This window comes from Paramisgurnus dabryanus, chromosome 21 (genome assembly GCF_030506205.2).
Source record: "Paramisgurnus dabryanus chromosome 21, PD_genome_1.1, whole genome shotgun sequence".
NCBI lineage: Eukaryota > Metazoa > Chordata > Actinopteri > Cypriniformes > Cobitidae > Paramisgurnus > Paramisgurnus dabryanus.
This window is the reverse complement of record NC_133357.1, coordinates 11,162,490-11,176,325: the sequence shown is the minus strand read 5'-3', so window position 1 is coordinate 11,176,325 and position 13,836 is coordinate 11,162,490. Positions and strand designations below refer to the sequence as shown.

The following is a 13,836-nucleotide window of genomic DNA, read 5'->3' as shown; positions in this document are numbered from 1 at the left end:
CTGGTAAATGTATGTGACTCATTTCTGCAGGTACTGGCAGTTTCTGAATCAACAACTCCTTTAGAGGTTTGAAGTCCTTATACTTGACGACCTTTTCAAGTCAAGGCCTCTGAGAAGCTTGAAAACTTGCAGATAAATTGAATATAAGAGAATGTAAAGAATAAGGGACAGAATACTGTAAGACACAAAACGGGGGTAACCGAAACGCGTTTTGGGTAGAGCAGCCTGGCGTTTTTAGCGTAGTAAATAAAGTTGACGTCAAGAAGATGCTTACTTCATTTCCAGTGACTTACTTTGAACTGGCCCAGTGGATAATTTCCATAAATGAACTCCGATCTCCCGTTAACCTGCAGGGCGTAATCCTCCGGCTTGTCCTGCTTCAACGACCGAAATACGGTGGACTTTTTTCTCAAGGCGTTCCGCTTTAGAAACATGGGTAGGTCCTGAGGATCTTGCTGGAGAACGAATGTCTCCTATAAAGAAGAAATACACACAATTAAGAAAATATATATTCTTTTGAAAATTGTACCCACCCAGATGACCTTTTAAATAATCTTAAAAAAAACTTTTACTTCAATGAGCACGTTAAAGGGACACTCAACTATGCTAATTTTCCAGCTCCCCTAGAGTTAAAGAGTAACTAAACCCTAAACCAACTTTTTTTAGTTAATGATCTGTAAGAATGATGCTTTATTAGTGCTGTTCATTGATTTTAGTAATTTTTTTGACATTTGGATATAAAGTGTTTCAATACTACAATATATGGTGTAAAAACGTCTGATTGCTGCCCTCTTCAGGTTGAACGGTGGCTACTGCAGTTGAATTTTCCTATTGGATGTTGGGTCCAAAAAATGACTCGTGACGTAAGCAGGTTCAAGCTCACCATGCCCTTGTTACGATCTCACCACACACTTGGTACGAGCTTAGTTCGTCCCCTCTATCTCCGTTGGGATCTTCCCACTTTCTTGCATTTTTCAAATATTGCCAGTGGGCGGAGTCAGGCTCTGACCAGGGGTTTAGTTACGCTTTAAACATTTGATTTTTACTGTTTTGGAATCCATTCAGCTGATCTCCGGGTCCGGCGCTACCACTTTTAGCATAGCTTAGCATAATCCATTGAATCTGATTAGACCATTAGCATCGCGTTAAAAAAATAACAAAAGAGTTTCGATATTTTTCCCATTTAAAACTCTTCTGTAGTTAGATCGTGTACTAAGACCAACAGAAAATTAAAAGTTATTTTTTAGCACAATGCTAATGGTCTAATCAGATTCAATGGATTATGCCAAACTATGCTTAAACTAAAAGTGGTAGCACCAGACCCGAGATCAGCTGAATGGATTCCAAAAAGGTAAAAATAAAATGTTTAACTCTGGGGGAGCTAAAAAATTAGCATATTTAAAAAAAGTGCAGTGTTCCTTTAATGTTTAATTAAAAAATTTGCAATCCTTTATAAAAGTGGGTGGTCACTGTTGAGCCAACTCTTACATGTTTGGTAACAACGACTTTTCTATGGGCCCCGAACTGTTCGTGATTACGAAAGAGGTTGACGATTCAAAAGATCTGGAGAAACCCATTAAAGAAACCTAAGTGATACTAAAAATGAAGAAGTCTCTTTTATAGTAAGGGTTCACTCACAATAGTAAGATTAATTACTCAGAAAGCATTCTTTTTCTCTACAACTACATTTCGGCTTTGATCCATGTTATGCAATATCAAAACAAGTGCTGCTGGAGTTTTTCTGACTCTTTCACATGCCATGAGGTTGAAGTAAATAAGTAAATGACATTCATATAGGAGTGGGTGGGGGATTGACAGGCAACACAGCACATATAAATACTATGAAAGGCTATGGAAAACTGGGTCACTTTGTGTGCCTGCAGATGCTGCTTAGTGACATCATCAACGTGTCAAAACGACTGTTTTGAAGATTTGGAATATCAAAGGCAGAAAACACATCAATCTAAAATTAGACTTCTGCATGTTTTGTGGCTAAACGTGCTTGTTAGCAGCACAAAGAGAAAGAATAAGTAATGCATTTCATTGTTAAATTATAATAGAAATTCAATTAAATCTTGTAGACTCACATCGCTGCCTTCGAACTTCACATTGACAAAAATCTTTTTAGCACTGCGTGATTTCCCAGAGTGTGTCACTGTACCGCACGGCTCCAAGTCACATGGGAAGTTGTACTCCATCCACTGATACCATGGCAACATCTGACGCACCTGAGCGCGGTCTTCACAAAACGCCCGCATTTTTGTTCGGAATTCGTTTACTTCGTGGTTCTTCTGAGAGTCAAATTCATGATGACCTGTGGAGACACGGTACATTTACATTTATTATTTGTTCAAAGCGACTTACAAGGTATACATTTTTATCAGTGTTCCCTGGGTTCGCACCCATGACCTTCTGCACTGCTATTGCAATGCACTGAGCTATACAGGAGCTATACATGACAAAGTGTGGATGCTAAAACACCTCTCGTTAAAATACTCAAAATATTTCAAATAAATACTTCAAATAAATGAAAAAAAAAATGTTTATATATTCAATTGCTATTTTTAATCCAGCTGCATAGATAATATAGTCAATAATAACACTGTAAGTTGTCATTAAAGTAAGAAACTTGAATAGTTTACCAAAATATGAAAATTGTGACATAATTTACTCCACATCATGCCATTTCAGATGTATATGACTTCCTTTCTTCAGTTTAACACAAACAAATAATTTTAGATTTAAATGTTATCTTCTTACTAGGTCAAAGTTAACTTCATGAAAACATTTATTAGCACACTGGAGTCTTTGGATTAGTTTAATGATGAATGGATTTGCTTTTTGGAGCTGTTGTCATGCTGGCTCCTATATAAGAAGATTACATAATAGCATTTTAATATAAAAAAAATGTGTGTTCAACTTAAGAAAGAAAGTCAAATACATCTTGGATGGCATGAGGGTGAGTAATAATTTTTATATTTTGGTGAACCGTTTTTTTAAAGAACATCTAGTAGTATGTTTCTATGATGTATGGACGGATACATATGAACTCGAGATCAATGCAAAATTAACCCTTCACATTTTTTCCTAAAATTGTTCCCCCAGCAAAAACAACATAATTGTAGAGCGGTGGTAAGCAACAGCAAAGCCATTTACGATCTGGCCGTGCTACGTGAAACAGACCTTTTCCTATGAGCGAGCTGATCTGGGTGGTGATGAGCTTCTCAACTCGGTCCCCTTCTCGTGCCACCAGATAGAAAAATAGCATAAAGGGTTGGACGTCACAGAGTCGACGCCGCTCGTCTTCCAGCTCCTCCCGCTCAGCGGTCATATTGATGCAGGTGAAGACGTAGGCATCAGGGTCACCGAGCGCACTGAAAAGCGGCTCTTCCTTGGCATTTTTCCACAACATCTAAGTCAAAAAAGTCAAAGTTAAAATGTGTTGCAATGGCAATGCCGCTTAAGCTTGGCATTCACAATCCGTCTGTTGTTTTGGACACTGGTCACCAACAGGCTAGGCTCTTAACCATCAACCAGCTTTTTTGACCAAAACCAAACAGCACTTTCAGAACTTGGACTAGCATCCCCGGGGAACAAAAGTTTAGAAATATGCTTTGAAACATTGAGCTACATTGAAGTTGTAATGTTTACATCAATGCGATCAGAGGTCTCCTCACCTTCTTGATGGAACTGATGGTGTCACTACGAGCTACGGGAAAGCTGAGGTAGATCCCCGTGGGGAGGAGGAACTCCATGTTGACCTGTTGCGGACCCTCTCTGTCCCAAACATCCTGCATGCCGTAGACCCCCGGCGGCATGATGCAGGAAACTCATCTACAGCCGAGCTCACTGCTAAACACAGACGGACACTTCAGCAAAGATCGAGTGACACAATAACGGACACGCAAGAAATGTTTACGGGCTGTTACAAACCACCGAACCATTTACACAGAGGCAGGGAGCGACCTCAAGAACCTCAATTAATTTGCAGCAAAAAGATATAAAACACAGCATATGGTGCCTAACAGGACATTCTGCTTGTAAATGTGTAGCAAGGGTTCACCATAATATCATTTTAGTGTTCATATCGACCCAAGAATTGGATTAAGTGAAAGTGAGCAGTTAGGGGTTAAACCAAAATAGGCCAAAATGAAAAGCATCTCTTGTATCACAGCTCTATGGTTACAAGTAGTTTTACTTTATCAATGGCAAAGAAATATAAAGGAGATTTCGAATGCACTTAGTCATAAACAACATAGGTTACTTTCCCACACGAGATACAGATTAATATTTATGGATCTATATCATGTTACATTACATTATAGCATATAATATTATATTGCCTATGTCTATGGCATACACTCCAGCTCTGTGATAAATTGTCTCACAGTATAGGGTTACAAAGCCAGAGGGCCAATATCCGAGAAACGTGGCGCACATCATCTCAATATCACCATTTTATAAATCAGTAGGTTAACGTACATTTTATAAGTCGATACGTATGTGATGCAAGAAAGTCGTAGCGATTAAAAAAAATGCACTTGTTCATTATGATGCATTATTTTAAAATGGCAGGTGTCAACATGTTTTTTGCATAATGCATCACGAATTATCCTACCTAATGCACATCGTGATGGTAAACATGAAACAAATGTGATAGTTGTAACTTGCCTTCAAGCCTCGCCGGTTGTTTGATTCATTTGTTCACCATCTTCACCATCTGCGATGCTCCTTTACTTTGACATTGAAAATGAATGTCTTCCGGATGATAATTGTGGCCAGTGATACAGAAGGTAGGGTTTGGAGGATCTGGTTATTTTGGAGATGAAGTGTTTATAATTCCTCTGGTGATTTGTGGAGGTAAAGTGCCTGTCTGCAGTGCGCGTTGCACACCGTGCGTTCCTAACTCGTAGGGATCGTCGACAATAGTTGTGTGGTTTCTCACTCTCTCTTCCTCTTTCTCTCTTCCTCCCGTCAGTCCCCCTCTCTTTCTCTTTTTTCTCTTTCTCTTCTCACTTGTCATGCAAAATAACACTTACAATTAATCATCTATATGTAGACAATGGATCCCACAATGTTGTAAAAGGCGTTTTTCTCGTTTGTTGTTGATATGTAAAATATATTATTATCAATAAATTACCATTTTATTTTATTTTTGCATATGCAGTGGCGTAATTTTGTCTAGCGTAAAGGGGCAATAGTGATTGTTAAAAATTAAATTTTATACGTACGTAACAAAGATTTACATTTTTACGACGGTGTGAAACTATAGTAACGGTCCCTAACTGTTTCTCAGCAGCACGCATCGGCGTCTGGCTTCCTTGTCATTTGTGTACACGGCACGAGTGTGACACGCTGCGTTATATTAAATAAATACTGGCTTTATTTTATGTGCAATCCGTTATAATAATTTCATAATTACTGTAGTCATCTAATACTTAATATTTTTACAGAGCATCTGTATGATTATTTACATCATCTCCTCTATATATTTTATATTGAATGTTCAAATTTAAAATTCAATACAAAAATGATTGCAGTGGAATGATTCTGTATGCTTACATTTTTAAAAATCTTAAAATAAAAATATTTTCTTTATTTGACCTAATTTTGCCACTTGTGTAAATTTTGCTGTTTACTAGCTGAACTATTTCCTCGTATTAAAAAAAAAACTGGACAGACTTGTCTTCCTGTGAGAGAGTGAAGGAAGATCTATTTCTGGATGCCAATGCCAGCGAATTACGATTATGGGTCCATGGGGAAGTCACTCAGCAGTACCAGTCATTCAAAAAAAGCTGTCTGCTCTCAGTTAGGAGATGTCTGTTGCTTAAAAATACTTGAATTAAACGACAAGGCCCTAACAAAACACTGTGTTAAAAACTTTACAGTGAATGTTAAATGCATTTATATAAAAAAGTGTCTTATTATCTAATTTGAGTAGGTTTATAATTCTCACACAATCTCTTTTGGATCTGGATCTGCTTGTTATTGGCCACATGCTGTTAATTAATCTGCATAGACATTTATAGTTTGTACATTATACTTTGGCCATCTAAAAGCAGACTGTGCTATGACGATAAATGGCTTCTTAATGCATGCCACCATTGAGAGTTTAGCAGCTCACAGCTTGTAAAAACAGGAAGTGTGTGTGCAGAACAGAAACTCACAGTCAAATAAAGCTAAGACCCCTGTGACCACATCCTCCCACCTTCACCCCTGCCCACCAGTCACTGCAGGGCAAAGTGCATCAGTCTGGCAGACAACCGATTACTGCAGGAAGATTACTTGAGGTGATGGGACAACCCAAAGCATGCAATGTCATTTCAGATTCTGACTTATGGCATACATAGCACATTTAATGTACAGTGTACATTTGAACAGATATGTTTATTGACCTCTTATTTTTTTCCCAGTTTGATGATCAGGAAATCCCAAGCCTGTTATTATATTTCCAAAAGCAAGACAATGTTGTATTAGTTTATGTTAGTTGTAAGTTTAGTTATGCACTCGGTTGTCTTTTAGTGTTTTAGTATGTAGGGTAAAATTAATAACTTAATAACATTAATATTAAATTTATAACCACAAGCTCCAATTATAAAATCAAAATTTAGTAATTTCCTCATCATGGCAACAGTTTTATAGCCTTGTCTATCCTTGGGTCTCTGGCATCCTGTCTTTTGAATTAACTTTTGTTTGTTGAACAAGCTTGTATTTTAAGTTTGACTTTTTATTGCCATTAAATGATTACATTATATTTTTGTCTTCAGAGTCATTTGAGGTCAGTACTTAACTGCTTAATCAGTCTTATGCATACCACATGACTAACCAAATGTGGGGGCAGTGGAAAATAAAGATTAGAACAATCACATTGAACAGACAGTATAAGTTTTTTGTGAACCGATGCAGTCCATTTAGAAACTAAGTTATAGAAGAATAATCCGCATTTTATTAAAATGTAATTAAAATTATGTTTAAAAATATTTAATATATTTATTGATTAATCAAACAAAAATAAAGACGAACAAAAATGAAGATTTATATAAAACACAACATTCAGTTAATATTCAGATACGGTTAATATATCTAAAGGCTACAAGGGGGCGCCATTAAACCTTTTAAGATATTTTAGAGGTCGTTACAGAAAGAAGTTAGCCTAATGTGGTCTTGTTTTCGATTACATTTTTTAAATTAAATGCTCAAAAAAGTCATAAATATATTTACTTTATTCGTATGGAAGAGCTAAATCATTTTTGTTTATTTTTATAAAATGTAATAAGTGAGATAAAAATGAATTATCTAATAAATGAGAGAATCCTGTGCATAATTATCAAAATTTTATCAGAGGAAAATCAACAAGTTACGAACATTTGCATATAAAAATATTTTTAAACTCCAGAAATACAGATAATAAACCTCTATTTAATATATAAAACATATTTAAAGAAAATACACAATCCAATGTATAAAACATTCTCGTAAACCAGAGTTTTAAAACAAGAATTTCCAACTGTCCTAAACAAAATATTTTTACAGTAAAATTGCTATGCAAATCGTAGATCCAAAAGATTTCAACACAAGATAAACAAATAAATATGCTTCATTAGCTTGATGCTTCCTTTAGACATTTGCAAAATTTTATAAAATAAAGTCTATCGGTTTCAATCAAATGCTCTTCAGATTTTTGTTCCAATTATTTAAAAATTTTTGTCACTTTCTTATAATGTAACAATCACGAATTAACCCATAATGCCAAATTTACCACAAAATAAAATGTGTTTTTCTCTTTAATCAATTTTAACTTCGTTTTCATTCATTTGTGAACATTACGTTTAACGTATTAATTCCAAAAACAATAGGAACGGACTTAACATGTCCAGGTATCAACATGAAAAATCTCGTGAACTGAACAAATAAAGATCCCAAATCTGTCCATCAGTCAAACGGATGATGCACGACTTCAGGATGCCTGCTGTGATGCTGCGGAAAGCCGCACGTGGAGACGGAGCTCGCGCCCGGACTCACCGGAGGGGTCATTCCGGTGTACGTACGCGCGCTCAAAGGCACCAAAGCACCCGGATGCCGGTGGTACGACCTGTAGGGAGGGTGAATGTGAGGGTGACCATGATAATAACTCACAGGAGCGTTGGCGTAATCATTTGGCGATAGGGGACGTGCGTTACCGAGCATAGGCTGCAGGTGCTGGAAGTTGGCAAGCTGCGTTGGAGAACCGGACTGGTGCTGACTCCAGGTGGGGCTGCTGAACGGGGTCTGCCAGAAAACGGGCTCCTGCTGCAGGCAGTAAGAGTCGGTGAGATGAAATCCAGACGCGCCCGGTAAATAAGGTAAAGCGGGCGATCGGTAGGGTCTCTTGACGCGCCTCCTGCGCCTGTAGTTTCCATGCTCAAACATATCTTCATATGCAGGATCCAGGGTCCAGAAGTTGCCCTTTCTCTCCCCACCGCTCTCCCGGGGCACTTTCACGAAACACTCGTTCAGGCTCAGGTTGTGTCTGATGCTGTTCTGCCAACCCTTTTTGTTCTTCTCGTAATATGGAAACTTGGAAACGATAAAGCTGTAGATATCATTAAGGGTCAGCCTCTTGTCCTCGCTTTCTTTGATGGCCATTGCAATAAGGGCCACGTATGAATAAGGTGGCTTCTCTGGGGCTTCAGCTCCAGCCGGTCTGTCCTCTGTGGTGCACCTGCACGCGTGGCTTTTAGTTTGATTCCCGGTGGTGGACACTGTGGAGTCCGACTGATCGCTATCCATTGTGGCAGCTGGTAAGTCCACTTGATATGGATGATCCAGGTCAGGTCCAGCACTCTGTTCTGCACTTCACATGAGTAAGGATGAAACTGTCCAGGTGTGCTACAGGTTCGATGAGACTCCGCCCACTCGTTCTCCCTCCCGTCTCTTTTTCCCACGGGCCAATTTTACTAAAACTCAGGTCAAAAGTTCGCAAATATGACATGAAAGAGGGTCGCAGGTGTGTTTTGTCTGGTTGTTGTATGTTTTGTAAACAGTCGTTTGATGTTCTTTTGTGCTGGACGACATTTGGTGGTGGTTTAATAAAATCAAAAGATCCATTTATTTAAAATTGACAAATACAGGCTGCTGCTTACACAGGGTTTCTACTGCCACATGAAATAATACTGTAGTAAATTTTGTATTTAATATAGCAAACTGTAGTAACATGACTATAGTACATAAGTTTTAAAGTATACAGTTTATTACAATAATGAATACGACAGAACACTAGCCTACAGTATACACTAAAGTTTAGTAATTTACTAAAATATGCCACACTATAATACTATAGTAAATACTACAGTATTTCCTTCTGAAATTATCTCTCCTTTATTCCTGACCTTTATAATGATGTTTTGCATGATTGCACAACTTATTGTACAAATTCAAACTTTTTCTAGATTGTAACTTCTTTGGGTTTTATTCATGTCTGAAGATCAAATACAAATAAAGTTTGTAAACTTACTTCAGACTCACCACTGCTGGCCTGTCCAATCATAGATCAAATGAGAACAATCAAAGCCAGCACTACATAAACAAACATCGGCATCTCTGATAACAAATTTTTGTTTATATATTAACCTGTTAATGTGTGATACGGTGTCATTTCACGAGATTGTAGCCTTCAATATTCTTGTGAACAGGATAGTTTTTAATTAAATGTCAGTTAGCAATAAATGTAGTTAGATTTTTTTTAATTGTTGCATGGTTATAGATTTCCATGTATATACTAATGTAAATAAGTTTTTTACCATCTTTTTATACAATTTAAGTTCTTGTGAGAATTTGGTTGTGTTTTAATATACTATTTGCTAATGAATATGATTAGGTCTGTAAATGTTTATAGGATAATTGATTAATATATAAAAACGTTGATTAAGAACTGATATACAAATATGAATGGGTATCATTTTACAATAAGGTTGTTAACAATTAGTTAATGAATAAGCTAACATGAACTTGAACCATAAGTCTACAGCATTTATTAATTTTAGTTCATGTTAATTTTAGCATTTACTAATATATTATCAAAATCAAACGTTTAATTAAACTGTTAACTTAAACCTAATAAGTCCCTTGGGGTCAATCTTACCCCCAAGCCACTTTTATTTAGTTAAAAAACATGGTTCCCCTCATCTCAGTGGAATAAGATTTTGTGACTTTTCCAGATTATCTGTCAAGATTCATACAAAAAAAGGGGGCTTGATTCGGTCCTTCTAAAGAGGTGTAAAAAAACACCAAAAGAGGCCCTTTGGGGGTAAAAATGACCCCAATTGAAATGATTGGAAAATGCAAAAAAAATCGTTTTTTTCTTGTTATTCATCAAATAAAATCAATGCATCCAGAATAAATCAGGAAATTTTGACACAGAAAGGTAGGCCTGGCACTAGAGCATAATGCAATATAGAAAAGACATGCTCAATCACACACACACACACACACACACACACACACACACACACACACACACACACACACACACACACACACACACACACACACACACAGGTATGAATGACACAGAGAGCATTTTTTACAGAATTTGGCAAAAAACAGCCATGCAAAACAAAGATGTAAAGTGCCCACACACATACAAACACACACAGACGCACAAACACACAGACTCACACACGCACAAAGTAAAACTTACACACACATAAAGACACAGACATACACAAAAAGACAAAGTCACAAACACGCACGCATGCGCACGCACACACACACTGACACACACACACAGACAAACACCCTTACATTTAGTCAAATTTCTGTGGCATTTTGTAAAAACAGACATTTCAAAATAGATTCAAAACGACAAAAAAATTCTACTATTTGAAATTAGTTTCTATATTGAATTTATTTTTAATGACCTTTCTAATGTTTATATAAACATAAATTCACAAAATGTTTCACTTAAGTATTGATGTTGAGCAGTTGGCCACATCCAGTAAAATGAATGGGTCTCTATGGGCATCTGCTGGTCAAAATGATTTATTTCCTAAACTGTAACCATAAAACGTTTTTTTTTCTATAAACCAAATGGTTGAATTCAACACATAACAACTAGATCAATATCTAAAAACAATTTAAATCAAAGATAATCATTTATGTGAATTTTTCATAAAAAATTGATATTTTACAGGCAAGCTAATGGTGTAGTTGAGGAATTGATTGGTAAACAGGTACAAAAGTACTTCACATCTCCCAAAACACGCATTATTGTATAGATGGGAAGTAAACCAAAAAAATTAAATATTATTTGTATCATTAAAAATGTATATATTTTTTGTAATCACCGTTTTAATTTCTATTGTCATTTTTACCCCCAGGGAACTCTAACATATACAGGAAAATAGGGGCTTATGAGGGTTAATAAACTAACATGATTAACTGTATTGCCATTAACAAGAATTAATAAATGCTGAAAAACTATATTGTTCATTGTTTGTTCATTTACTAAAGTTTAATAATACAAACTTATTGTAAAGTGCAAATAGAGTAAATAGTCACATGCCAAACTGTCTTCTCATGTCTGGCTAACCTCAAAACTTCAGATTTTTAGGAATGTAAATTACAATATCATCACAACTGTTTGTTTTACTTATCCTTATCTAACTGCCCAAAAGTTAATATGTTTTTAGTCTTAATAATTGTCTTACAATAAAATTAAACACTCTTCACACAATGATGCGTGTGTTAACTTGCCTATATTTCGGAATTTCCCACTCAGCTAGTTTCATCCATGGTGATTGCGACTTATGCGTGTGGGCAAATACATTGGCGTGTATGTTTCTCAATGTTAATAAAGTCCTAAAATTCATCTTCTCTACATAACTTCTGTGGTCAGTTTCCATAATAATAATAGCACAAAGCGGATTGCTGCTTTGTAATTCAAATCATGTTCTCCATTTCTGGGGAAATGGACATTGATGTCGTTGTAGTCTCTCACACAACCACCCACACTCAGAGCTGAAAACATACAATGTTGGAAGAATTGAGATTGTTATCACTGTCTCTCAGTAGACATACTGACGACACTGAACCAGTCATGAAGAAAGATAAACATTGAAAGTTCCAGTGTATTTTTAAAAATTCAGTTTTGTCGTTTAGTACATTTTGTTTGCTATAATTACACTTGAATGTAAAATTATTCAAATGCAATAAGTACTTTATTATTTAATTTATTAAAATGAAACATACCCAAATAGAAATTTTAATTAATTTTAATATTCAAACAAGAATACAATCAAATAAGACGACTAGTTTGACTAGACGACAACAGAAATGGCAAATGTTGTCAAAACAGTAAATGCAAAAATTTAAATCGACAACTTGACACATTATATCAAATGCCTCAATTATGTAACTTTTCACTTACTGCTTATTGAGAAAATATCAGACCATTACGAATTAATTTTAGAGGTAACATGCAAGAACAACTCAGCTTTTCCAAGTACAACGTACAAAAAAGCTCTGTAATTATTTTTTCAACAATTTTTCCCCAAAACACACATACTCAAAATGATCTGGAATACAGATTAAGCCACCTGAGGATTTTTCTGATGTTCACAAAGCAACTAAACCGTCCAATAAATGATAAACATATCTTATGCCTCATAAAAAGGGACAACAAAGTATTTTAGCAATGTTCACAAAAAAGGTGAAATGCTTATGGCCCGATATCACAGACAAGGCTTAAGTCTAGTCCCAGAATATAATGAATGTTTGAGGTGCCTTAACTTAACCCTCAATTGGTCTTTGGGGTCTATATGACCCCAATCAACATTTCATTAGTTGAAAAAGTGGTTTCCTTCCTTATCAAAAATATTTTTTTTTTACTTTTCCTACATTATCAATCTATACATATACAAAAAACTGGGCTTGATTCAGTTGTTCTGAAAGTATGTAAAACATTTTTTAAATAATCTCTTCTTTGGGTCAATATGACCCCAATTGAATAGGAAATGCAAAAAAAATCAATAAATCCAGCATAAATCTGAGGCCTTGTACTTGTGCACAAATGCAATGTAGAAAACCAGGCTCACACAAACATATATGGTACAAAAACACAAATTCTGTGGCATTTTGTAAAAACAGACATTTAAAAATGCATCGAAAACTACAAAAATTCTACTATTTGAAATAATATTTATTTTTAATGTCCTTTCTAATATTAATATATACAAAAATTTACAAAATGTATCACTAAAGTAGTGTTGTGAGCAGTTGGCCATATCCAGTAAAATGAATGGCTTTCTATTGCCCTCTGCTGGTCAAAGCTATTTCTTTCTTACCCCGGGGTCACACCAGCCGTGTCAAATTCGTGTCTACCACATCTAGTTTGCCGCTTAAACATTCTGAGTTTATGCACTTCATTCGCGCGTAAAGCGGCGTGTGAAATTCTTGTCATCGAGACATTCACACAAAAAATTCGCATCATGGGAGGGGCTTCTGCGACTCCGCTTGCTTTCTGTAATCACGTCACTTCTAGAGCAAGCTCCTGATTTGTTAAGGCAAAGTTAAAATTTTTCAACTCGCGCGTTCGCCGCGGCAATGATCAATTTGCGCCATTCGCGTTGCAAAATTTTTCAACTTGCGCGTTCGCCGCGGCAATGATCAATTCGCGCCATTCGCGTTGCGAGACATCCAGATGCGTGTCAACGCGTCTTTACATTGACTTAACATTGAAATCACTCGCGCTTGACGCCTCTACCGCGGCTGATCTGAACGCAGCATTAAACAGGAATTCCTTTAGGTTTATCTCTAACCAGCAAAAGGTGGAATTCTACACCTAACACCTAGATCAAT

At 36.3% G+C, this 13,836-nt stretch overlaps 2 protein-coding genes across 2 annotated transcripts in view; both read right to left on the bottom strand.

The window, feature by feature from the left end:
- Positions 1 to 4,948, bottom strand: part of pik3cd (phosphatidylinositol-4,5-bisphosphate 3-kinase, catalytic subunit delta) — a 33,444-nt gene extending 28,496 nt beyond the window's left edge. The window contains exons 1-5 of the mRNA XM_065285546.2: positions 4,672 to 4,948; positions 3,678 to 3,852; positions 3,184 to 3,412; positions 2,088 to 2,314; positions 294 to 473 (exon numbers count right to left, since the gene is read on the bottom strand). Of these exons, the coding sequence (XP_065141618.1) occupies positions 294 to 473; positions 2,088 to 2,314; positions 3,184 to 3,412; positions 3,678 to 3,818 (777 nt within the window). The 5' untranslated portion in view covers positions 3,819 to 3,852; positions 4,672 to 4,948. The remainder of the gene's footprint in view (positions 1 to 293; positions 474 to 2,087; positions 2,315 to 3,183; positions 3,413 to 3,677; positions 3,853 to 4,671) is intronic.
- A 2,475-nt stretch (positions 4,949 to 7,423) lies between these two features.
- Positions 7,424 to 9,341, bottom strand: foxl2l (forkhead box L2-like). Its single transcript, XM_065286666.2, has one exon. It carries the CDS (start codon positions 8,767 to 8,769, stop codon positions 7,933 to 7,935), a length of 837 nt encoding a protein of 278 aa, XP_065142738.1. The 5' UTR covers positions 8,770 to 9,341; the 3' UTR covers positions 7,424 to 7,932.
- Between the last annotated feature and the right edge of the window lie 4,495 nt (positions 9,342 to 13,836).

Bases quoted from the DNA above. Each gene is read 5' to 3' on its own strand.
- foxl2l (XM_065286666.2), bottom strand. From the start codon at position 8,769: ATGGATAGCGATCAGTCGGACTCCACAGTGTCCACCACCGGGAATCAA.